This window comes from Glandiceps talaboti, chromosome 1 (assembly GCF_964340395.1).
Source record: "Glandiceps talaboti chromosome 1, keGlaTala1.1, whole genome shotgun sequence".
NCBI classification, from domain to species: Eukaryota; Metazoa; Hemichordata; class Enteropneusta; family Spengelidae; genus Glandiceps; species Glandiceps talaboti.
Genome location: NC_135549.1, coordinates 31,905,910 through 31,932,331, shown reverse-complemented (window position 1 = coordinate 31,932,331; position 26,422 = coordinate 31,905,910). Strand labels below are relative to the sequence as shown.

General features: G+C 38.5%; 3 protein-coding genes across 3 annotated transcripts in view; 2 read left to right on the top strand and 1 right to left on the bottom strand.

Moving 5' to 3' along the window:
* The window catches only part of LOC144435891 (monocarboxylate transporter 9-like), a 15,172-nt gene extending 14,319 nt beyond the window's left edge, over positions 1 to 853 (top strand). Inside the window, exon 8 of the mRNA XM_078124535.1 lies at positions 561 to 853. Within this exon, the coding sequence (XP_077980661.1) occupies positions 561 to 853 (293 nt within the window). The remainder of the gene's footprint in view (positions 1 to 560) is intronic.
* A 3,382-nt stretch (positions 854 to 4,235) lies between these two features.
* Positions 4,236 to 7,884, top strand: LOC144435881 (monocarboxylate transporter 12-like). Its single transcript, XM_078124524.1, has 4 exons — positions 4,236 to 4,482; positions 5,640 to 5,783; positions 6,325 to 7,170; positions 7,533 to 7,884. Exons 1-4 carry the CDS (start codon positions 4,236 to 4,238, stop codon positions 7,715 to 7,717), a joined length of 1,422 nt encoding a protein of 473 aa, XP_077980650.1. The 3' UTR covers positions 7,718 to 7,884.
* A 1,871-nt stretch (positions 7,885 to 9,755) lies between these two features.
* On the bottom strand, positions 9,756 to 21,480 carry LOC144439682 (collagen triple helix repeat-containing protein 1-like). The gene is made up of 4 exons (XM_078128922.1): positions 21,266 to 21,480; positions 19,990 to 20,217; positions 19,486 to 19,681; positions 9,756 to 10,967 (listed from the first exon to the last, which is right to left on the bottom strand). The coding sequence occupies exons 1-4, from the start codon at positions 21,344 to 21,346 to the stop codon at positions 10,816 to 10,818; spliced, it is 657 nt and encodes a 218-aa protein (XP_077985048.1). The 5' UTR covers positions 21,347 to 21,480; the 3' UTR covers positions 9,756 to 10,815.
* Positions 21,481 to 26,422: the final 4,942 nt, after the last annotated feature.

The following is a 26,422-nucleotide window of genomic DNA, read 5'->3' as shown; positions in this document are numbered from 1 at the left end:
TATACCAACAGCTATATTACACGGCAACGTATCTGTCTGGTTTAGCACCTCACGTGGAATTTGATAAAATAGTGAATACATGTTTTCAGTATCACCAATGCTGTACTTGTAATGCAACCATTCTTGATGAACTTTTACGAGTGATCGAATGGCGTCATTCAATAGAATGTCTTCTCTGTTATGATTATAAAATTGAAGAAGAAATGTTTACATTGTCACAAACCTTTCTTTGTAAAAAAAAATATGTTTTAGGCAATACATCAAATAAATTCAACCGAATACATTCCTTGAATTATGCTAGTGCGAGGTGTGCCAAAATAGAAACAATTATATCCAAACAAACAAACAAACAAACAAACAAACAAACAAACAAACAAACAAACAAACAAACAAACAAAAACCCAGAATATCGATAATACATGGCAGGAAAACATCTTTCGTTTATCCCAAAAGAAAACATGTTTCAAATGTGATCTATAGCTTAATTGTATAAGCTTAGATGGACCTTGATTTGTTTGTTAATAATATATTTACTCATAATTTTACTCTCCGCTCAACAGGCTATCTGTACGACTACACACATAATTACAATGCATCATTCTTCGTTGGAGGAGTTTCCTCCATACTTGGCGGAGTCATTACTGTTGGTGCCTACTTGGTATTGGAAAGGCGGAGCCCAATTGAAGGGTCACAACCTGGTTATAATGACAGCGAATCAGCCATGACGGACAGAGAGGTGGAAAAGCTTCAAGTTTCTCACAGTGATGTTATAGTCAGTAAGGAAGACAGTGAAGATTTGGAATTTCCGGAACGTATGTCAGTTATGTATATTGGAAAAGAGACATCTATATAATTATTTCACAGACGGTTACTAGGGTATTGTTTTTTTTAAATATAAATTATATAACGGATTTCCGTACCGACGAGACGTCGCAAAAGAATGCACACTTCATATAATTGTGGATCGACAGAGCTATGAAAAACGAGTTGACGTAACTACAAGTTGGTCATCGGTATGTCGTATTGTGGAAGTGTCACCGATGATGTATTCGCTATTTTAGCAAATTTCATACTATCAGCTAAATTATGCAAAATCCATTATTTAAAGATCATTAGAAACGATGTTGATATGAAGGTCCATTTGTCCTGAAGCAAATAGGTGGAGTTGATGTGATTTCAAACCAATATTAATTATGGTTACAGTTGTCACAAGTGGTCTAAGTTGTCTTCTATGATACTAGTATCACAATACCAATAATGTAGTCTGGGATGAACAAAAGGCAAGGCAACTCGATATCTTAATTCTTGCATTGTTTGCTTTGATTAGCTAATCACATTTGTTATGTAATTTTGAAATAAAGGAGAGGTATATACATGTGCAGAATGAACGAAGCAGAGTTTGGTTTGACTTATGGTCGGGACGATACGTTGCTTCCTCTAAGATGTGAACATAATGTGGAACCGTTAATTTAGGAATTCAATCAGTTTTCACCATGCCACTGAAAGACTTGTCAACAAAACTGAACACAACCCATTCGGCAAAATGGCCAATAAAAATATTACACTAGCAATTACAAGACATAGATAACAAAGAGATAACATAAATTTACATAGGGTTGGTATAACTGGGTATAACTGATATATATATATATATATATATATATATATATATATATATATATATATATATATATATAGCTAATCACATGTTGGTCATCGGTATGTCGTATTGTTCAAATTCCTTATGCATTTCTTTATATTCAAGTATTCTATGGCGTTAAGTTATATATATTATGTGTATGGTTTGATATTTTATGCATATGAATGTCCTCCTAGGCCTGCATGTCTTTATTTTCAAATAAAATGTGCTCACCATGCATGGGATACCCCTTCTACATCTATCCTCCAGCCAGTGTTTTCTCCTAAATAAAATGTGTTCACCATGCATGGGATATCCCTCCTACATCTATCCTCCAGCCAGTGTTTTCTCCCAAATAAAATGTGTTCACCATGCATGGGATACCCCCCCCCCTACATACTATCCTCCAGCCAGTGTTTTCTCCCAAATAAAATGTGCCCACCATGCATGGGATACCCCTCCTACATCTATCCTCCAGCCAGTGTTTTCTCCCAAATAAAATGTGTTCACCATGCATGGGATACCCCTCCTACATCTATCCTCCAGCCAGTGTTTTCTCCCAAATAAAATGTGTTCACCATGCATGGGATACCCCTCCTACATCTATCCTCCAGCCAGTGTTTTCTCCCAAATAAAATGTGCTCACCATGCATGGGATACCCCTTCTACATCTATCCTCCAGCCAGTGTTTTCTCCCAAATAAAATGTGTTCACCATGCATGGGATACCCCTCCTACATCTATCCTCCAGCCAGTGTTTTCTCCCAAATAAAATGTGCTCACCATGCATGGGATACCCCTTCTACATCTATCCTCCAGCCAGTGTTTTCTCCCAAATAAAATGTGTTCACCATGCATGGGATACCCCCCCCCCCCTACATCTATCCTCCAGCCAGTGTTTTCTCCCAAATAAAATGTGCTCACCATGCATGGGATATCCCTCCTACATCTATCCTCCAGCCAGTGGTTTCTCCCAAATCAAAATTGAAGGGGAAAGCCCTGTTGACTAAGTATCTCCTAGTGAAATCGATATGATATTTCTCACTGTGACGCCTACATCACGTGTTCGTAAAGAAATCTATTATTGTTACTAGTATATATGAACCTTGAAGTCGATTGTCACTAAAAGTGTTGAGTCTCAGACCACTGTAATGATATGATATTTAGAGTACTATAAAAGTGTATACCTTGTACATCGCCAGATAGAATGTAGGAGGAGGGGGGGGGGTTACCATATAATTCAATTGCACGTACATATAGGAATCCCCGTGTGTATTGGGGAGGGAGTACGAAAATTATTATTCATTTGGAAGAGGGGTTACGATTTCTTTTGAGAGCGCAAGGGGGGGGGGGGGTGCGTGCGAATTTTTCTCGTAACCAAACTATTTTCTCGATCCCAGGCCCCCTGTCGTAAATTGTGATCGCAACCTTATACGTCAATGGTTGTAATACTAGTATGTACAAAATGTCAATTACCATTTCACGTATGATATTACTTTCCAAGACTTAATAGATGTTTATATTTATCGGATTACGAATATCATTTTCCAATCAACACATTGTTAGTAGATACAAACATAGTCATGTTAAAATCTATGGGATCATCGATCAATATCAAACTCTCAGAATTAAACGATGTCATTGATCTTGGATCGTGTATTGAGTTTGATGACGCCCTCATCGTCAGAAACCTACATCATTAAATGATGTTATTCCTGTAACCTCTGGTATGTGTGATTTATTGTGAATGAACTGGTGTCAATGCGAAGACGATGGATGACTTCAGTGGTGTGATCATACGACAATTTGAACTGTGAAATGCTGACGTCTGCAGCTGGTTGATCTACGTTGCCTACATACAGCCACCAGAAGTTTTACTCATGTTTCTCAGCTTCCGACAATGATATGGTATGAAATATACATATTTTAACGTTGAATTTTAAAAAAATGTACACAACAGTGGCCGATGCAAAGACAATTCATTTAATTCAATATTGTCAGAGTCAATACACGATATTGTATTACCTCGATATGTATATCTTAGTGAATGTCGATGACTTAAATAGCGACCGTTTGTATTGACCAGCTGTAGAATCATAGTCCATAGGTCAAGCTCACTCTATTTGCATGACTTTGTAGCATATATATATCGTCAGCGTACTTTGAACCAGATGTCTAGCTCTTGCACAATATTGCACCACTTCGAGTCGTCAACTCACATGAACTGCTTTTGCACGTCATCACAAAATGACTGCACTAGCTGCAATTCTAAATAGGTCCATTTATAAAAATGTTGAAAACAGGTAAAAATAAATGGTAACGAATTTAAAAAGAGAGATTGGGAGAAAACAAACAAAAATACAAATTAGGTCAGACGGGGTCAAAAGGCTTCGTACGTCATTTTTTGTGTAACTTGCCATAAATAAATAATAAAACTCTTTGAAGGCGGCAAACGCTGATTTTGTGTTTACACAAAACGGAATTCATTGGATGTAGGTAACTTTGTTGATAAGACAGCGTTGCTTTCAGCCATCAACACAAATATTTGTTGAGTGTAGTCAGTGTAATTCCCTTGATCTATCCAGACACAAACCGACATGGAATACTCCAAAGATGTAGACAGTAAAGCTGTGAAGACCATAAAGCCTACTGTACTAGAGGAACCACCAGACGGTGGATGGGGTTGGATGATTGTAATTGCGACGTTTGTAGTTATGTTCATCGTTCGAGGCACTCAGAATACGGTTGGGATATTTTTCGCTGTTTTGGTTGACTATTTCCAAGGAGGAGCTGGGATGACATCATGGGCATCGTCCTGTTTGACTGCCATCAGTTTGTGTGTAGGTAAGAATGTGACTTCACCTGATTGCCGTAATATGTGGTTACCGTCAGTTTGTGTGTAGGTAAGAATGTGACTTCACCTGATTGCCGTAATATGTGGTTACCATCAGTTTGTGTGTAGGTAAGAATGTGACTTCACCTGATTGCCGTAATATGTGGTTACCGTCAGTTTGTGTGTAGGTAAGAATGTGACTTCACCTGATTGCCGTAATATGTGGTTACCGTCAGTTTGTGTGTAGGTAAGAATGTGACTTCACCTGATTGCCGTAATATGTGGTTACCGTCAGTTTGTGTGTAGGTAAGAATGTGACTTCACCTGATTGCCGTAATATGTGGTTACTGTCAGTTTGTGTGTAGGTAAGAATGTGACTTCACCTGATTGCCGTAATATGTGGTTACTGTCAGTTTGTGTGTAGGTAAGAATGTGACTTCACCTGATTGCCGTAATATGTGGTTACCGTCAATTTGTGTGTAGGCAAGATTGTGACGTCATGGTTGCCATCGTGAGTAGTGGCATTTATACAAGAAATATACTACTTATTTTAGAACATTTAAACTAAAATTAAAGTTGAGACAACGTTTGATTATAATCGTCGCTAGAATAATTTAGCACATCTCTTAGATGATGGGTTTAATTTCGACCTAGTACACATTGTTTACAAAGATAAAACGTAGAGGTGAAAACAAGACGAGGAAAAGTTCAAGCATTTTAATTTCTCAAGTAACCGTTACAATTTTATTTCATGATTACTCAAATACTGTTCAGATTGTGAAATTTAATGTACTGAGAGTTTAAGCGGATTTCAAGAAAATGTCTAGAACAGGAATTTATGATAATAGTGGTACATTTCAGTTTTGATAAATCCATTTTACGAGAATGGTTGTACGACAAAAACTTCATTTACTGTTTTTTGGTTAAAGCTAACAACGCGTTTTTATTCCAAACTCTCAGCAAATTTCTGTTGACGTCGACGAATGTAGAAATGTAAGCCGATAATGGAGAAATGATCGCCTTTGATTTGCTGGTATTAATATATTACACTGCTGATCATAATGATGTCTTTGTCCAGTAAGCTGGACATTTTATTTCGGTGTAAATTATTTTCAAGATTTAATTTAGTTTACAAAGATTAGTAGCAATTTTTCTTATATTTTCACAGGACCAATATCAGCTGCACTGTGCAAGCGATACTCCCATCGTCAAATAGTTTTCATTGGGGGACTATTGACATCCGTTTCCATGGTAATCAGTAGTTTTGCCACTAATGTAGAATTTGTCACCATTACATTTGGTGTTTTGGCAGGTACGTGTGATTCCACTAGTTGTAGATGTCGCTTCTCAATATACTGCAATGCTGAAATCGTGATTTGTAAAATGTAAATAAAGATTGACTGGCGTTGATCAAAATCTGACTAAATTTATATGTGTGTACCTGTTCTAACAGCGAATTGAGTACAGTGTAGTTGATCTTTCATCAAATAGCAACACAATATTGACGACTGTTATCTAGCTGAACTTTCATTGAATAACAACAGAGCAGTAACAACTGTTGTGTAGTGGATGGTTCATTGAATAACAACAGCAGTGACAACTGTTGTGTAGTGGATGTTTTATTGAATAACAACAGCAGTGACAACTGTTGTGTAGTGGGTGTTTCATTGAATGATTCATTGGATAACAACAGAGCAGTGATGACTGTTGTGTAGTGGATGTTTCATTGAATAACAAAAGAGCATTAATGGCAGTTGTCAATTTATACCAATGACATCAAATACATTTCCCCCATAAAAATTCAAGTTCATTTTGTTTCTCATTCTAATCCTTATTATCATTTTCTATGACAGGAATTGGGTTTGGCCTTGCCCGTATCCCCGCTGTTGGGATGATTGGTCGCTATTTCAAAAATCGCCATGCTACAGCAATGGGCATTGCCACTACAGGAAATGGATGTGGATCATTTGTGATGGCACCATTGGTTCATTTGCTCATCGACTTTTATGGTTGGAGAGGCACACTAATATTACTTGGAGGACTTTCTTTAAATATGTGTGTTAGTGCAGTTCTCCTACGACCTATACATATTAAAGTTGATGACGACAATAACAAGGCATCTCAGAAACTAATGACTTCTGAATCCGACTCAGCTACGGAGTTTATCGCACCAAGAAAAGGAGTATCAGTGTGCGTGTGGTGTATAAACCTATCTCGTTCTATTCACAATCATTTAGAATTGTCACTCTTTAAAATTCCTTTGTTTTCGTTCCTAATGATTTCGTACTTTTTGCTTGGTTTTGGAGTAAATATTCCTTTAGTTCATGTGATTAAGAGAGCGGTAAACATTGGAATTCCAGACACAAAAGCACCAATACTCTTGTCGGTTCTCGGATTCTCCATGATGGTTGGTGGTTTTGCACAAGGTCTCCTAGTCGATCTTTTCAATCTTTCAAAAGGGAAGGTTTTCGGTGCTGCCAACATCATTTATGGAACAGGCACGATATTTTTAACAACAAGCAACGATTTTATTTCCATGGCCATTGTTATGGCAATCATGGGACTTTCAAGAGGCGTGATTGCTACCTTTGATAGTGTGGTAGTTCTAGATATTGTTGGTCATCATAGATTTACGAGTGCTTATGGGTTAGCGGTACTCTTTATTGGGTTTGGCCAATTGGTTGGACCACCCGTTGCAGGTATATATTCAACAATCAGTAATATATTTTAGCTTAGTAACGTAATTTTACTGTCCTTGTGATAGAAGGTGTTATTCTATCACAAACTATTTCAAGTGGAACTAAAACCCCACACTGTCAAAAGATAAAGCACGGGGTGGAAATACGAAAGGGAGATACACGATGTGTGTGTGTGTGTGTGTGTGTGTGTGTGTGTGTGTGTGTGTGTAAGAGAAAGAAGACAAAGACAGACCGAGACAGGGACAACGACAAACAGCGAGATAGTCAAAGACAGACAGATCTAGAGAGACAGAGGAAGAGGGAGCCATAAACGGAGAGTAAAGAGGAAAGAATTATTTTGACCATTGATTATTGTCTTTCAGGTTACATCTATGACAGTACTCACGACTACCAGGTGTCATTTTACATTGGTGGAGCAACGCTCATATTGGGCGGACTTATTGCGATGGTTAGTTACTTTTTCTGGGATAGAAACGTGGCTAGGAAAAGAAAAGGAAATGATGTTACACTTGAAGATGTTTCTGATGAAGGAACACAAGAGAACTAAGCAATATGAACTACTTTATATAACAGGACAATATATGAACTACTTTATATGACAGGGGAATATATGAACTACTTTATATGACAGGATAATATATGAACTACTTTATATAACAGGACAATATATGAACTACTTTATATAACAGGAGAATATATGAACTACTTTATATGACAGGATAATATATGAACTACTTTATATGACAGGACAATATATGAACTACTTTATATGACAGGACAATATATGAACTACTTTATATGACAGGAGAATATATGAACTACTTTATATGACAGGAGAATATATGAACTACTTTATATGACAGGACAATATATGAACTACTTTATATGACAGGACAATATATGAACTACTTTATATGACAGGACAATATATGAACTACTTTATATGACAGGACAATATATGAACTACTTTATATGACAGGAGAATATATGAACTACTTTATATGACAGGAGAATATATGAACTACTTTATATAACAGGTGAACTACTTTATATGACAGAAGACATCTATGGACAAATTCTACCTGACAAATACCCGTCATGTTGAATAACTAAACTAGATAATAAATTTAAACTAAAACAGAAACAGATATATTGTATCTGTAATCTCAAAAACATTACCCAAATCGTAGTCTTTGAATCAAACCTTAAAGTATGAGAATTTGTTACCATTACACAATGTTGGATAGAACGACAGACGAAATCTTTTTGAGTCAGAGAGTATTAAAGCATGATATATGATATAGCATAGAACCGGTGACTTTTCCTACTTAATGCAACGCCCTGTCCCATACTGACGGTCTTCCAGTATGTATGTATGTATGTATGTATGTATGTATGTATGTATGTATGTATGCTTTATTGAGGAATACGAAACTAAACAAGTGAGTTGAGACATAACGTATAATGGTAAATCATGTCTGACAACACCCCCCCCCCATACACGTATGGAAAGTAGAATAAGAACAAGAAACTTGTACTGTCATGTTATTTTAACTTATACGATTAGGTATGTCAATATCTAGTTCTAAATACATATCTATTATATTCTAGTAATAATCCTATAAAATATATCAAAACGGTAATCTACAAAGTGTTAACGTATAATTTCTGTATTTTCCTTAAGCTTGTTTACAAGTCAGATCTGACCACATGGTGTCATAAGCGTGTCATAAATACCACGTATGTGTGGTTAATTATATGAATGTTGTGAGTCTCTCTTTCCTCCCACCCATACCCCCCCCCCCCCCATGGTATGAATGTTGTAAGTCTCTCTTTCCTCCCACCCATACCCCCCCCCCCCCCCCCCCATGGTATGAATGTTGTGAGTCTCTCTTTCCTCCCACCCATACCCCCCCCCCCATGGTATAATCCTACATTGGTATGCTTCCAACAAACAACATAACAACAAAAATAAACGCTTTCTATAAACCAGTCTTATCTTTCATAATTGATAAATATTCTAAATTCATGTTCAAAACTTTTACAAATTTAATTAAAATTCCGACCTACCTACCCTATTTTCTGATATCATGTTTAAGTGATCTGAAATAAACATTTTTATTTTATTTTGCCTTATCAGAATGAAAACAAGTCTTATCTGTTAATTAGCTGACAGTTAATTTGTATAAAGAGTTGACAATATCAGCAACAATTGGTCAGCTGATTAGGTACTATGTGGACAGAGACGAAAGACAGAGGATCATCTCAAAGAGGTTATGGTTAGGAATTCTCCGGAAAGTACTCGAATCAGCAGGAAGTAAATAAGCCGTCATTTTAGTGGATGGAGGTCGGTAATAAATTGGGGCAAGGGAAAACAGCACGATCCAGACAAGTACTTCTCCATCAAAATTGTTTGTGATTTACTCTAGGGAATCTACTAGGACAGTAAACATTATTTGAAAACCAACATATCACTCATTAAGAAAATAATAAACACGCAAAATTTGATGTTTGAAGACTTTATTCATAGACGACTCGAATCCAATACAGTACAAGTATCAGATAGTCTGTAAAGTATGTCGTGACGGGCGCCCTCACACATCGGCCAACCCCTTTCAGACCGGTGAGGGCGAGCGACACGATGCATATGTTACAGTCTATGGTATAAGATTGACCTTTCATGAATAGTAAAAGTATAGTTCCAAGGATATGCTGTTCCAATGAAATAACTTCCTAGACACCATGACATGTATACATGTAAACTGTGAGCCTTGCGTTTCGAGTAGGAAAAAGCCCAAGTAATTTGATTATTGTGTCTGTGCATTGTGCGATTAACATGCATTGCTTGTATATGAAATTGCAAGGGGCATCGAAGTCAGAAGGAAAACATACTTTAAAAACAGAAGAGAATTTATCCACACTATATCCATCAAGTTAGATGAGTGTCTAAACATCTATTAAAGAGATTGTACAAAATTGGAAAACTGCATTAATTACACAGATTATAGATGTGAAAAAATAAGTGGCATATATAAAGACAATCATCACCAATATATCTACAAAGTTTGATAAAATTACTAATTATGTAAATGAGTACACGTTTTAATAATGTTATCACCCATGATCGTAGATATAAATATGTGGGTTATACATGATATTTGCAATTAATTATGCTGCTGATGACACAAAATAATTAACAACATCGACAAGACTAATAAAACAATGCACTTTGTTGTCATCAATGTGTTTACCAATTTAGGTTTATTTATGCAGTAACTTAGGGATAGGATGTTACAACTAAATCACCTGTTTGTATCAAGTTCCAATGGAAGTGATGCAGTATTTTTGAGATATCATGTTCACAAACAGATGCACATAGAGACAGTCAGACAGACAGACAGACAGACAGACAGACAGACAGACAGACAGACAAAATTATAACATCATCTTCCCTAAAGGGAAAGAGGTCGAAAGAAATAACGGCATACATGCAAGTAATGTAATAAATTGCTATCGTCTAGTTAATGTCATCTAACAAAAAGAAAACATTTTCCCTAGCTTATAAACTATTTGTGACAATGACAGTTACACTAAATTCCCTTATTAGTAGTAGGACAGAGAGGGGAAGTATCAGTTGTCAAACCATCAATTTACCATTGGTACTTCCTCTATGATCATTCTGCTAACCGATGCCCAGCCAGTGTATGCATCGGCTGCAGGATAGCCGTGACACCCTGTGGCCAATCGAAACTCTACATCTACTCTACCAGCTGGGATACCAAAACATAATCCTTCCACTGAAATAAAGTTTTGAAAAATCACCATGGTTAATAATCAAAACCTTCATATCGTCCTCCTCTACATATAGCTGTGGGGGGGGGGGAAGGCGACACACACACACACACACACACACACACACACACACACACACACACACACACACACACACACACACACACTATGTAATACCATGCCATGCATGAGTACGTGTCCGCATTACATGTATATTAAAGGGCTCTTTGATGTTTGTACTGGCCAGGGGAAGAACTTGGTTAGAATTTTAGAAAGCTTGACAATGACAACTTGTTTTCTCGCTATTACTTGATTTCACCCACGTAATCTAGATCTCTATCTACATTTACCTGTGTATACCTTGTAAAATTTCCACGTGTATAAAGTTAGTTTCAGATTGAGAATCAGAGGCTAGTCTCATATTGAGTCTCATATTGAGTCTCATACAGTCTCATACAGTCTCGTATAGTCTCATATATTCTCATACAGTCTCATATAGTCTCATATAGTCTCATACAGTCTCATACAGTCTCATATAGTCTCATACAGTCTCATACAGTCTCGTATAGTCTCATATATTCTCATATAGTCTCATATAGTCTCATACAGTCTCATACAGTCTCGTATAGTCTCATATAGTCTCATATAGTCTCATATAGTCTCATACAGTCTCATATAGTCTCATATAGTCTCATAGTCCCATACAGTCTCATACAGTCTCATACAGTCTAAAGTTCACATTGAGAAGGAACGGGTCCCTTGGTTCACTGTGCAATTTATGACAGAAAGAAAAAATCTTCGTCGCCTAGAGCGACAGTGGCAAAAAACTGGACTTGCTGTTCACAAAGATATCTTTCGATCTGATCGTTGTGCCTATTTCACTAAAGTACACGAAGCACACACGAACTATCTTCGTGATCGTATTGACGGTGCTGATCAGAGATCCCTTTTCAATGTAATCGACTATATCATAGGTGGTAAAAAAGTTAATACTGAATTTCTTCCCGACTTGGATATCTGTAATTTACCTGACACATTTGTTAACTTTTTTTGTTCTAAGATTGCAAAACTGAGAGAAAGTTTACCAGTAGCAACACTTTCCGACACATATAATGTTAATTTATGCTGCTCTTTTGACGCTTTCACACCCGTCACGATAGATTATGTGTCAAAACTCATTAACACATTGCCTCCAAAGTCTTGTCGACTTGAACCTTTTCCAACCACACTTTTAAAGAAATGCAGCGTACAGATTGCACCTGTTATTTGTCAAATTATCAACAGTTCACTGATCTCAGGCGAATTTCCGTCGTCCTGTAAATCAGCTATAGTTCGACCGTTACTAAAGAAAGCAAACTTAGACAAAAATATCCTTAAGAATTACCGCCCGGTGTATAATCTTCCTTTTCTTTCCAAGCTTATAGAACGCATTGTTTCAGTTCAATTGAATTCATATTGTTGTAATCAGTGCCGAGGTTATGTTGTCTTACCTGAACTGACTAACGTCAGGCTTGACAACTCTGTCTCTGCGATGTGGCTGTGTAGATGCAGGCTTTAGTATACGATTTGGTATGACTTGCATCCACACTTTCTATAATCCGTCCTACGGGATTTTCCAGGGTGATACGTTTATATACCAGTCAGTCCTCCATCGTTGATGGCGTCCTGATGGTTTGTTCCATTATTGCTATAGTACGGTTTCCAGAGGGGCACTGGAAACCGTTCATACAACACTCCCCCCAACTTCATTTAAATAGGGCTGGACCCTGAGGGGATCTTGTGGGAGCGAAATAGCCTAAGAATATCCACCAGGGGCTGTTACTAGGGGAGATGGAAGAGCTACTAGTCTATAAACATAGTGCCTGAAACAATGTCCCATTACCTTGTACAAGGTACCAGCGGTTATACTGAGCTAGCTATGTTAAAACAGCTATCCAATTATTTACCTCACCTTTCATGGGGTACAAATAATTACAACTAACTAGTCATCAATTTATGGTATAATGACTAACTACCTTGATTTCTTTATCAAGGTATTAATAATGAACATAATACCTTAACTAGGGATTTTAACTGAATGTTTTGGGTCCCCTGGCTTGATTAGTGCCATCCCTAGCTATTAACTAAAAACATGTTGGGTTAGTATGCGGCCATTGGTTATCTGTTCCACCTAAGAAGATCTCAGGGCCAATGACTGTGTACTAACACAGTAATCAGATTTTTGGATATGTATTATGCACCCTTACCCCCGCAGTCCGTCGATATACACTTATTACCTCCAAGAAGGCAAGTGTCATGACACACCACAAGTGTAAGTCACATAATGAATCATTTATCATGCATTTTTACCCCCACAGTATGTCAATGTATAACTTTCTTCCTCCAAGAAGGCGCCAAGTGTCATGACACACCACAGGTGTAAGTTACATAATAAACCTAATTTCCCTTCTTCCCCCTTACCAAACAAAATGGGGGGGACCTATAATTTACAGGAAGCCATAAAGGGTACGGGTGTTCCTCACCGTGATAGGGAGTAGTTCATGGGGAGTACTGCCCCGAATTGTGGCTATTAAAAACCCAACACTTCTGGAGGTATTACAACTGGTACGTATGAACTGTTCCCTGGGACAGTACTTACGTACCAGTTGTAATACCTCCTCACCAGGTTTATGACCATAAGAATCTCCATCACCTCCTCGAATATGCAGCACTAGGGGCTTTGAGACAGACTGTTCTTGAAGCAGCTGTAGGATTTCTTCTAGAAGTTCCTTCTGTTTTGGCCAAGCAGATTCAGGTGTTGTGTAATCTAGACCTACTTCACCCACAGCGTCGATATTGCTGGACTCCATCAACATATAGAACGTCTTGAACTGCTTTCAAGGTCCTTCTTTCGTTGGGGAGATCACAGTCCGAGGTCTTTTTCGACTGTGACTCACCTTTTTCTTGCCTTGGTCACCCGGCTGTCTTACTATCTCTGGGGGAGGGGAGGTCAAAGTCTTAGAAGAACTACCTTGACTTGTTTGCTCACCTTTCAACGGTATTTTCGACAGCCGAATAGTACGGGATTCATATACCTGCCTTACTTTCTCCTGGGGATGAGAAATCAAAGCCTGAGCATAGCCCCTTCTTTGACTCACTTGTCCCCCTTTCAAAGGTAATTTAGGTTGCAAGGCAGTACCCGACACAGATTTCTTCTTTGCCATCTTAGGGGTAGGGGTCATCAAAGCCTGAGCATAGCTCCGACCTTGACTTACCTGCCCAACCGTCAATGGTAAATCAGTCTGTGACGATGTACTGCAACTGGGTGAGATACGCAGTGGAGGTTGTACCCTCTGCAAAGGTACCGGTGGCACAGCCGGTGTTTGGGATGTGTTACCATCCGTTGCACGATGACTGGTTCCACCCCTGTGTTGGTCCTTTCCTCTCATTGTTTTCTCTCCCAATTTAGCATCTAGACTTGCAGGGATTGCTGTTCCTGTCCTTGGACATCGTACATAGTCTTTCTTGGTTGTAGTAAGACTACTGCATTCCCCGCTCACAGGGTTCGTGTTTTCACAGAACTCTCCCCTCCTTTACCCTTGGACTTTGGTTTCCCTTGCGAAAGAGATTCCGCAGTCATTGAGGTAGAGGAAGTGACAGTATTCTGTTTCAACTTCTCTCGTTTTTGAGAACCTGTCAATCCGGAACTCGTCCCTTTCTGCCCCTGCGAAGTGGTAGATGGACCAGAACCAAACTGGGAAGTTGTTTGTACACCTCCATTCCCAACCTGATACAGACCGAGCCCACTAAGAAACCTTTCATTTTCATTTCACGTCCAGCTGTTGGCATTGTAATCGGTTTAATAGAGGGGGGTTTTGCATCCAATTGGTCATAGAGTTTGTCTGAAATTATAGTTACCTCTGAGGCGGTATCAATCACTGCCTGTGTTCCATGTCCTTCAATCGTAAGTGACACACTCAGCATGGAACCAGACTAGTTGGCAGATGACTACTTCCTCATCAGCATCTATGTACTTAGGGTTCAGTGGGGATTTGACTGATAATTCAGTCAAATGGGGTTGGCCATTTTCAATCGGGGTCAGCCCAGGGCCTACTGAGTTGATCCGTGTTTGTTTAGCGAGTCCCCAAAGGTCACTCCCGTCCCATGGGGTCTGGGAGAGAGATTGGGCAATCCCTTTTGAAATGGCCTACTTTACCACACAGAAAACACTTGTCGGATTTAGGGGATGGTGAACGACTGTATGTCCGTTTTTGAGTGGTGGCCATCATATAACTCTTCATTTCCTTCGCAAAGCTATCAAATTTGGAGCTTAAGTTAGCAACATGTAACTCTAGACGTGACATTCTGTCTTCCATTATTTTGTATCCGGAGTCAACTTGAGTGGATGGACGTTTATTTTGACTAAAGTTAGGTGGGGGTGGCCCAGTACTAGTGGTAGTAGCTTGCACTGCAACTATGTTATAGTCAGATTCGTCTTCTGGCCTTGTACACCTAACTTGAGTACGGGCGGGTTTAGTGTCACCAGAGATGGCGGCTGCATTAAATTGGAACCATCTAATTTTATCCATAGCCTCCTCAATATTTGCTGGATGTTGATTAATTGCATATTGACTAGCCTTTTTCTCAATGCACCCATGACAAAATCTGATAGCGGCTTGTCTGTCTGTATTTGCCTCCGACCCATAACTGAAGGCGAAAGTGGCTAGGCCCTGTATTCTATCTGCCCAGTTTTGTAAGCTTTCATCAAGCCGCTGACTACTTTGCCAAAAGTTCATTTGTGCCGTTTCGGGGAGTTCTTGGTGACCGAATCGTTGTGCAAATCTAGCTATTAGATCGAAATAGTCTATGTCACCATACCTTTCGATTACATTAGCATAATATGTACTGGCTGGTCCCGTGAGACACCAACACAACTGATTCCTTCTTTCCTTCGAGTTCCACCCTACTTCGTCAGCATATCTTGAGAATTTAATGTGAAATATTCTCCATTCTTCCTCACCACTATACATAAGGGTTTTGGGAATGTTGTGAGATAAAGAGTAACGCTCACGTCTAGTGTAGGGGGGTGATCTATAGGACTTTTCACGTTCCGGGCTTTGGTCATACTCGGGTGATAGGGGGGGTTGTGAGGAGAAATGTTCAGGACCCTGGGGTCTATAATAATTTGGTTTACTATAGGTAAGTTCCAGGCTATCCGGTCTATCCCTAACTTTTCTCACTTCCCGTCTATCCATACCCCCGGCATCCACATTGTCTCGGGTATTACTCAGTTCTATCCTCACTGGTGTTTTTTCCCTATATGGTTTACTCATAGGTTTAGGTTGCTGAGGTTGGTATCTGGGGCCATATTTTGGGTTAACCCCCTCCGGTGTATGAAGTAGGCCAAAATCAGCTGCCAATTTTCTTTTGGTGCGTGGGGTTTCAATGGAGGGTTCCTCTTTTGCCGCTATTCCATGAGGGACATTTAGACTATGATTATATTGTTCATATTTTGTATCTATATATTCCTCAGTGTCAGATCTATGCTTTGTTGACGCTTGTTTGACATATCCACCCTCTATTAAATGGGAAACCCTTTTTATTACCTCATCTGTTGTTCGTTGGGGTGGAGGTTTTTTGGGAATTGCACCCATTACCTCTGGTTTGGGCTGTCCATACTCTAAGTATTCTCTGTCTGGTAAGTTATCATAGGGGGTTTGGGTTGCTTGAGTAACTGAAGTTTCCACAGGGTTTGTTGACATCTCTTCCCCATAGCTCAGTCCGATAGCAATATCACTACCATCCTCACTGGGGAGAGGTGTAAAGCTTACCCTTTCTATAAATTCAGGAAATGACTTCAGATATGGTATTTCCGCTAGGTTCTCTTCTGTTATATTCCCATACTTTTCCCTAAGTTTCAATATGGCTTGTGCGGGGTTGGGACCAATCCCAGGAATTTGTTGTAATTCTTCCTCTGTACAATTGTTGATATTAATTGTAGCCATATCTCACCTTAGAACTAATAACTTACCCTGCTTGTGCTATGGTAAGTTAACTGCCTTGTACAACACAACAATAGTTAACAGTAAAACTATCTTCTAGAGTTGAGACGTGTTTAAACGTGTACGCGACAATATACAATTAGTATATGGAAATATGCAAGGGTATTTTCTAAGTGGGTACTAATATTCAACAGAGGTACAATAAATACTCTTTCTATCTCCTACTGTACTCGCAAAATAGAAATTGATATTTCCCAGTGACTTGTGGAATTATAACTTGCACAACTAATACGGAACAGTGTATACAATAACTATTGTGTCCCCTGTCCCGTACCGAAGATACAACAAATAATCTGGGGTTTTTAATCCAAAGTCAGCAACACCTTGCAGACCTTCAGTCTAGGTTCCTAGCCTTTTTATAAGTTATTTGAAATTTACTATTTTTCTATTTTGTTTCCACTAGCTGGTGTTAACACTCTAAGTCCTTAACACAAATTTTATCTAACCTAGCTATGCCTACACACACGTATTTTACTCAAAGGCGTGGTGCGCCCTCGCGTAGGGTGTGCTTTATTTTGTAAAGCTGGCCCACGACTTGGCTGCACCACACAAAAAAAATTACTAAACCTACTTTATAAATTGAAGGCGTGGTGTGCTCTCGCGTAGGGGTCGGCCTATTATTTAAGCTCTACCCCACGACTTGGCAACACCACACAAAAAAGTTTGTAGTCCCTAACTAATTCGAACGCGTGGTGCACTTTGTAGGGGCCTGCCCAATTGGTAAGCTCTACCCCACAAATCCGTGTCACCACACAAAAAAAATTACTATGAACTCTAATTTACAAAACGGTTTCAACGAAAATAAAACTGTCCTATACACCAACTATTTGTAGAATTTTTTAGGACCAAAAAACGAAGAACAGATAAGAACTACACAGCGTTAAACTGACTTTGCCCCAATTTTCAGTTTCGTACCCACTAACAGGTGGAACGGACGCTATGCATAAATTAACGACCACATGGAAACTGAAATTGACAAGACACTTTGAAAATCACAAAATACGAGGTCCACTAACAGAAATATACAACACCAAACAATTGTAAATGAAAACTGGTAATTCTCTGTGCACTAGTGTGGAGCCACCCGGAGTTTGACTTTTTGTTTGGCCCCTCCTTCAAATGTCAATCAAGATGACGTTCCCACCCCAGTACAAAGAAGTTTACCACAACTAAAAGTTTGCAAAATTCTGAGTGACCGCTCAGATACGGGAGGCCGACTACGCCAATTGTTGTAATCAGTGCCGAGGTTATGTTGTCTTACCTGAACTGACTAACGTCAGGCTTGACAACTCTGTCTCTGCGATGTGGCTGTGTAGATGCAGGCTTTAGTATACGATTTGGTATGACTTGCATCCACACTTTCTATAATCCGTCCTACGGGATTTTCCAGGGTGATACGTTTATATACCAGTCAGTCCTCCATCGTTGATGGCGTCCTGATGGTTTGTTCCATTATTGCTATAGTACGGTTTCCAGAGGGGCACTGGAAACCGTTCATACAACAATATTTATCTGACAACAATTTATTCGCTAAATACCAGTCAGCTTATCGAGCGGGTTATAGCACTGAAACGGCCCTTCTAAGAGTCCAAAATGATATATTAGGCTCCCTTGATAAACGTAAAGATGTAATATTGATTTTGCTTGATTGATCATGATCATGGAGCCGCGGCATTATTTGTTTAACTACGTATACTTTTGTCTGGTGTTATCGTGATTTTTTCGAATACGAGGCTGATTCTGAGACCAACTTTATATACGAAGATTTACTTGACTGACTTAACGTTTGACCGTATACAAATTTGTAGTCTATCAGCTAGCCCTCGGATGTTCTTCCGATAAAATACGACACACAGCTGAACAACGCTATCGAGGATGGCAAGCCCTCACATGCGAACTTCGTTTGCTTATAGTTATAGCATCGAAAGAAAGCCCGAACGTCTAGCAGCAAGACTAACAAATTTGTAAACGTTCAGCTATCATTTTGAAATTATTTATTTATTTACATCACTGTGACATTAGTAATTCATCAATTGTGGTTATGATACTCAACATGAATAAATGTAAGTCTTTATTCCAATGTCCATACCTAGTATCATATCCACCTCCATTGTAATTCAATGGGCGACACTGACCCCCCCCCCCCCTCTCGACCTCACACTCGTAAAATAATTTGCATCGCACCCGGTACCCAGGTACAATTTACCAAATTAAAGAATTGTTAAACCATTATTTTCTCCAAGTAAAATACTGTTTTCTAGTGTATTTGAATGCTCCATAGGGTATATGATAACTAACGGTCATTTTCAATCAGTTGCTTATTCTGCAAATGAATGATCAAATGAGAAATTAAGAAAACATGGCATTCAATTAATTGATGATTATTAAGGGTCAGGTGTCTGAATTTTTTAAAGTCGTCGATCGACTCTGAAATGTAACTTTGACTTCTTAGCCTTGCCTTTGTATCAATGTTGCTACGTACCTGATGATCCAAAATGCATGTTGTGGCTATTGTGAGTATGTATAACCGTATCTATTGGTAAGGGATTATTGCACTCACTGCCATCAAATGTAAAGTACCAACGAGTACAGCTGGCACCAGACGACAAAGCACGGAAGTTACCATTCCACAAAACACGTAGAGCTGTAGCACTGGCTTTTTTGGTGAATCTACACTCCTAAAATTAAAACATTCCAATTATATTATTTGAGTTACTTTTTCGTTGTTTGTTGTGAGATATCGGTCTATTTGGATCTCTCACAAATCTTTATACAGTATACCTTTCTGAGCATCACGATGTAATATCGAATTAGTACTGATAACGGTTTTCTTGGTTAGCTGCTGTTGTTATAAGTCCTGATATAAACACTCGTAGATCCGCAGTTGAATGCTGTGTTGAGTCAGTGCTCATTGTCAAACTTGAACCGAGGCATTTTCTATCGGTACATACAATCTAGATACCATAGCAACGACGAAAATGTGTACCTTGATAAGTCCATTGTCACGGTCATCATTAATATTGCTCCATGCACACTGTTTGATATTTGGGATAAATGGCAATCCATTCTCCCCGCTATCTCCCTTAGGACCAGCTGGACCCTCATCACCCTTGTCACCTTTGAATCCATCCCGGCCATCTCTTCCAGGACTACCAGCAGTACCAGGAATACCGGGAATACCAGCGGGAGAAGATAGACAGGGATTGGAAGAATACTGGAAATGATCAAAGTGACAGTATTACAGGCCTAGGATTTATAACACCACAAAAGAGAAGAATAGCGTCACTGAAACCTATTAAAGAAGAAGTGTTTTTCCAATAAACTATTAAAACTTGGTGTCCAGTACACACTACATCCACCGTGTACTTTTTCCTAGAATTATGTCGGACAGCTGTGTATATGTGGAGTTCTTAGAATCGTAAAGTCTTTAGGATTCCTAGAATTATATCAGATGACAAAAAAATAGCAATAGAAATCATGTAAAATGTGGCTTCTTGCAATACAATTGGAGAAAATGTCTCAGGCTGAGGGGGCTTGTACCCAGTTACATTTTACATTGAGAACACGACAGACTTGCAGAAGTTGTTGTAAATAAACAAAAAGTTTGAAATTTTGTACGGGTGCACGGTGACATAGTATAGTAGCAGTAAATCAATTTAAATTCTGATGGGGAAAAAAACACAACACTGGTGATGTTATCCAAAAATACTAGTGTTCGTTCCTGATGTGTTCATTAATATTAATGTTAAGATCGAGTTCTGTTGTCTGTGGTCTGAATTATTGCCAGAGTAGCAGGTTATAGACCCCCTAACATGGGAATCAATTGCAATACGATCCTTTAACGTCATGTTTTTATTTAATGGTGATGTCATTGACAGTTTGACCCGATGTCGAACGTGTCGTCATGAGTTTAAAATCTCACTTGTCCTTTGATTTCCGGGCTGAGAACAACTCCGAATTCCTTGTAAAAAAAAGGGAGGGGCAATTAATTGGATTGACAAAAGACCAACATTGGTTCCATGAGTTTATTCTATTAGTATTACAATCCTTTTTTTCTCTCGAGAATTTCACGTTAAAATATGAAAAGCAAAGGTAGACAATTTAGGATCATCTTATCTGCATATTTGGTTTTGGTCATTGTCTGAAAGTCACGTTTTCTAAACATTGTTCCTGGCTGAACCTAGTCTATGCACCAATTCAAATGCCCGTCTGCAGTTACGTTGTCACAGTGTGATAGAGCCAAAACTAGAAGGCTTACTTACCTGTGGTGAACCTGATGTATCTTGGGACATAACAAGACTAAAACCCACCACCAGGGAATACAGTATGTATGAGCATGCCATTTTCCGAATATCACGTCAGTACAGTATGAACGTTACTTCACTTCCAGCAATTGTCGGACCAGTATGATTGATGTATTTTAAGTTACGCAACGTAACGAATATACGCAACCCTTTCTTGTCTCTAAGCAACGTTTACAGACTGACACTTGGCTTGCACACATACACCGAGAACTACACGAAAGCTGACCCCGCTAGATATGTATATACTGTATGTGTCACAAATACTACGACGTTGATGGTAATAAGAACCTGATATAATTGAAGTTTCCTGTTTAAGGTTACGTATTGGGATAATAACCTGATATTTGAGAACGAATTTTCTGTGAACTCGAAATAATTCTACGAACTATTTAATTACCATTTTCTTAGAAGAAGTTATAGTCAGTGTTCAAAGTACATATACTAGGAATCATTCCAAAATTAGTGAGAAAACAATGACCTTGAATTCACATTGTTTGGAGTAATTTAAATGATTTGATAGTGACCCAAAAGTTGACGATTGAACGTTGTCGTCCAATAAATACAACTAATTACACATACATAAAGGTAAAAACTGCTCTGTTTAATATAACAACGTTATCTTATTACTTGTCTGTGGTCTTAGGCCTAATAAAAACATTGTCAGGTATTTTTGATCGTGACTCAATGTTGACTGCTTGACTGTCTCACAAACACTTTACAAGATCCTGGGATAGCACTTTCATATAATTATTGACAACACAGGGTAAATATATTCAAAATGGAGTTTAATAGCATCTAGACCGTGAAAAATAGAGGAAAGCTTGGAAAGGGAATGCGCACTACTCTCATGGGAGGGGGGTCCTAGGGGTCTCCCCCTAGAAGCTCTACAGATTTTTTTTACTCTTAAAGCCCACTTTTAACCTATTCAGACACTTTCAGGCAATAATTTCCAAGCTTTACAAGATAACACCAATATGTAAAAAGCAACTTCATAGGGTTGAAATATTTTTAAAATAAAGTTTAATAGCATCTTGACAGTGAGAGGTAGGGGGAAGAGCTTGAGACTGAGATAAATTATGTCCACCTCGTGTGTGTGTGTGTGTGTGTGTGTGGGGGGGTTCTAGGGGGTCTAGAAGTTCTAGAGGTTTTTTACTCTTGAAGCCCATTTTTAGGCTATTACGACACTTTCAGGCAATAATTTTCAAGCTTTACAAGACAGCACCAACAAGTATCACAAACTATTATTTATAACTTATATATTTACATATAGTTGAAATATGTTCTTAATCATTATAGTAAAGGTCAGCACATCTAATGGTAGTATCATTGTTAAGGGAGATTTTGAGTTTTAAGGCAATTTTTGACTATCTTGGCAAACATTTCACATCTTTAAAAGACAATATCATCTCAAATTAGCATAGGGTGAAAATTCTTAAGAAAATTAAAGTTTAATACCATTACGACATTAAAAAGGTTGGTTCGTCTGATTGTTGGTTGAATACATGACTGACCTCTGGGGATGAGGGAGTCCTTGGGGGTTTTCCCTAGCAGATCCAGAGGATTTTTGGTTCTATTTAAGGCAATTTTTAGGTTATTCATTGCCTTTGAGGTAATATTTCAAAGCTTCGAAAGTTTTCGAAGATAAAGTTAATGTAAGTTTTAAATGAGTTTTCCATGTCACATAAAAATGTCCCGTAACATTGGCACAGTGGCATTAATATTACATGTATAGTATTAAAAGTCACTGGTATGTTCAGACAAGGCTATATGCTATTGTAGAAAAGGATTTTCTTCTTCCATCACAATCCAAAACACAATGACCCCCTCTCCACAATGATCCCCCTACTGCCTATTTCTAAAACAGGGTGAACCCCCCCCCCATCCACCGGCCCCCCGCCGGCCGAAGAAACTGACCGATGCCTAACCTATTATTTTAGTTAGTAGTAGTTTAGTGCATTCACATAAATTTACTGTGGTATTAGTGGTGAGAAACAAGCAATTATTCCTTTAAAATGATCAATGTGATGACAGTGGCGGGATATTAAGTCTTTATCGTTGATTCTGGCCATTGTCTCTTTTTGATGACTGCCAGCATTATAACTCATTATTTTGTAAACTATTTGATTGTTTTAGAGTAAGAAAATTGAGGGAGGGCTACTTTTTAACATGACGGAGTCGAAGAGGGTCACATTTTACGCAACACTGAGACCGGACCTGATATCCCCGGCCCTCTCCCTTTTCATGAATGCTCCATTAGTCTCAAAATGAGATATCCAATCAAACTCAGAATGCCACCAAGATCATGCAAATGGATGCGAAAGAATTGGTATTAAAATGAAAGAATTGATGCATGTAACAATTCACACAACTAAATTGAAAGGGAGTTAGTATTGTCTCATTTTGAAGAGAAAGTTCCCAGGAGAAAGTTACGCATGATCAGAAGGAGAGCAATTAGTTCACAAAACAGTAATATCATCGATCAGCTCTATCCAACGGCAGAAACACCGCAAACTGTATGGTCTACATACACTATATTTCCATTATTGATACAGCTCCACATGATTTCCATGGAAAAACTAGGGGGCTATGGAGATCAGACGCTACAATCAAAAGATCAACAGAGAACGGGGGGGGGGGGGGGGGGGGGGCATCGCACTACCCATCATCGTCTGATCATACCGCCATCTTGCGGTCAACTGTGAACTATGGCTATTTCATATCACGAATGGGATTATCATGTCCTTTAGTAATTCTCGATGGAATTATCATGACCTTCAGTAATTCTCAATTCCTTTACACATGCCAAAAAACATCCCAACCCAAGTTCGACCCAATCTGACAGTACTGTCAGAAAAGAAAGATTCTTGACCAAAGGTCACAATTTTAGAGCTAATTTGCATAACACTGATAACATCATGATGTCATCAACAATTATTCATCTACACATTTTATGCAGTCTATGATTAATCTTTCAGTCTAATCCATAAGAACATCTATACCAAAATTCAGATCAATCTGCCCAGTAGCTTTTGAATTTAGTTTTTTTAAACGGAAAATAATATTTGCACCTAAATCATATGATCGAGTCAAGCTCTCAATTTAGTGCAGGTGGGTTGGAGTATTGGGGAGCTCGAGGGGGTGTTTGAAGTAAACAAGTTGAGAAAAACACAGAGAGGAGACATGACCCTCGACCACTCCACAACTAAATCAAACTAGACAACGCGACGCAATGTAGATGAGGGACTATCTGGAACAATAGACCATGCATATAAAGTAGGTTGAAGTGAAGTATTCAGGGTACACTCACCAGCATGAAATTGTCTTTTTACGTGAATATCAACAGCAATACATATGGTAGAAATAGCAAACTTGACACAAGTAGTATAGTCCTTGGACATTCATAAATTACATGTGCAGGGAACAGGGTTCAAAGCAATTCAAATTACGAACAAAAATCACAAAAAACCACGAGCATTTGGGAGGCTGCCACTGGTCCATAGTACATATATGTCATACATTGTAGACGCCAGTTTTGTATGTATTTCAGTATTTGTTTGGTCAAAGTCACTGAACCTCAGATTATCGAATATTTGAGTTATATGAATTCAGCTTATGAGGGCGCATTGTTCCAAATTTCACACATTCCATTTTGATGCACGTGTTCTGATTAAAGCTTTACTCGAAGGCTAGAAAGTAGTTTGAAAACACAGTAGTTTTAAGGCGCCACTAGATCTATATATAAGGCTCCACTAGATATATATATAAGGCTGCACTAGATCTATATATTAGGCTGCACTAGATCTATATATAAGGCGCCACAAGATCTATAAATAAGGCTCCACTAGATCTATATATAAGGCGCCACAAGATCTATATATAAGGCGCCACTAGATCTATATATAAGGCTCCACTAGATCTATATATAAGGCGCCACAAGATCTATATATAAGGCGCCACAAGATCTATATATAAGGCTCCACTAGATCTATATATAAGGCTGCACTAGATCTATATATAAGGCTGCACTAGATCTATATATTAGGCTGCACTAGATCTATATATTAGGCTGCACTAGATCTATATATTAGGCTGCACTAGATCTATATATTAGGCTGCACTAGATCTATATATTAGGCTCCACGAGATCTATATATAAGGCTGCACTAGATCTATATATTAGGCTGCACTAGATCTATATATAAGGCGCCACAAGATCTATATATAAGGCGCCACAAGATCTATAAATAAGGCTCCACTAGATCTATATATAAGGCTGCACTAGATCTATATATTAGGCTGCACTAGATCTATATATTAGGCTGCACTAGATCTATATATTAGGCTGCACTAGATCTATATATTAGGCTGCACTAGATCTATATATAAGGCTCCACTAGATCTATATATAAGGCTGCACTAGATCTATATATTAGGCTGCACTAGATCTATATATAAGGCGCCACAAGATCTATAAATAAGGCTCCACCAGATCTATATATAAGGCTCCACTAGATCTATATATTAGGCTCCACTAGATCTATATATTAGGCTCCACTAGATCTATATATTAGGCTCCACTAGATCTATAAATAAGGCTCCACCAGATCTATATATAAGGCTCCACTATATCTATATATTAGGCTCCACTAGATCTATATATTAGGCTCCACTAGATCTATATATTAGGCTCCACTAGATCTATATATTAGGCTCCACTAGATCTATATATAAGGCTCCACTAGATCTATATATAAGGCTCCACTAGATCTATTTATAAGGCTCCGCCAGATCTATATATTAGGCTCTGCCAGATCTATATACATGTATTAGGCTCCACATCTAAGGCTCCACTAGATCTATAAATAAGGCTCCACTAGATCTATAAATAAGGCTCCACTAGATCTATAAATAAGGCTCCACTAGATCTATATATAAGGCTCCACTAGATCTATATATAAGGTTCCACCCTCCCTAGGTATGCAGTGCCCTAGCATATAATACTTCACCTCCCTAGGTATGCACAATGCCCTAGCATACTTCACCTCCCTAAGTATCCACAATACACAATGGCCTAGCATACTTCACCTCCCTACGTATGCACAATGGCCTAGCATA

Bases quoted from the DNA above. Each gene is read 5' to 3' on its own strand.
- LOC144435881 (XM_078124524.1), top strand. From the start codon at position 4,236: ATGGAATACTCCAAAGATGTAGACAGTAAAGCTGTGAAGACCATAAAG. The intron at 5,784-6,324 runs GTACGTGTGATT...TTTCTATGACAG, and splicing joins TACATTTGGTGTTTTGGCAG to GAATTGGGTTTGGCCTTGCC. The intron at 7,171-7,532 runs GTATATATTCAA...ATTGTCTTTCAG, and splicing joins GGTTGGACCACCCGTTGCAG to GTTACATCTATGACAGTACT.
- LOC144439682 (XM_078128922.1), bottom strand. From the start codon at position 21,346: ATGGCATGCTCATACATACTGTATTCCCTGGTGGTGGGTTTTAGTCTT. The intron at 20,218-21,265 runs GTAAGTAAGCCT...GATCATTTCCAG, and splicing joins ATACATCAGGTTCACCACAG to TATTCTTCCAATCCCTGTCT. The intron at 10,968-19,485 runs GTACGTAGCAAC...ACTTTATTTCAG, and splicing joins CATGCATTTTGGATCATCAG to TGGAAGGATTATGTTTTGGT.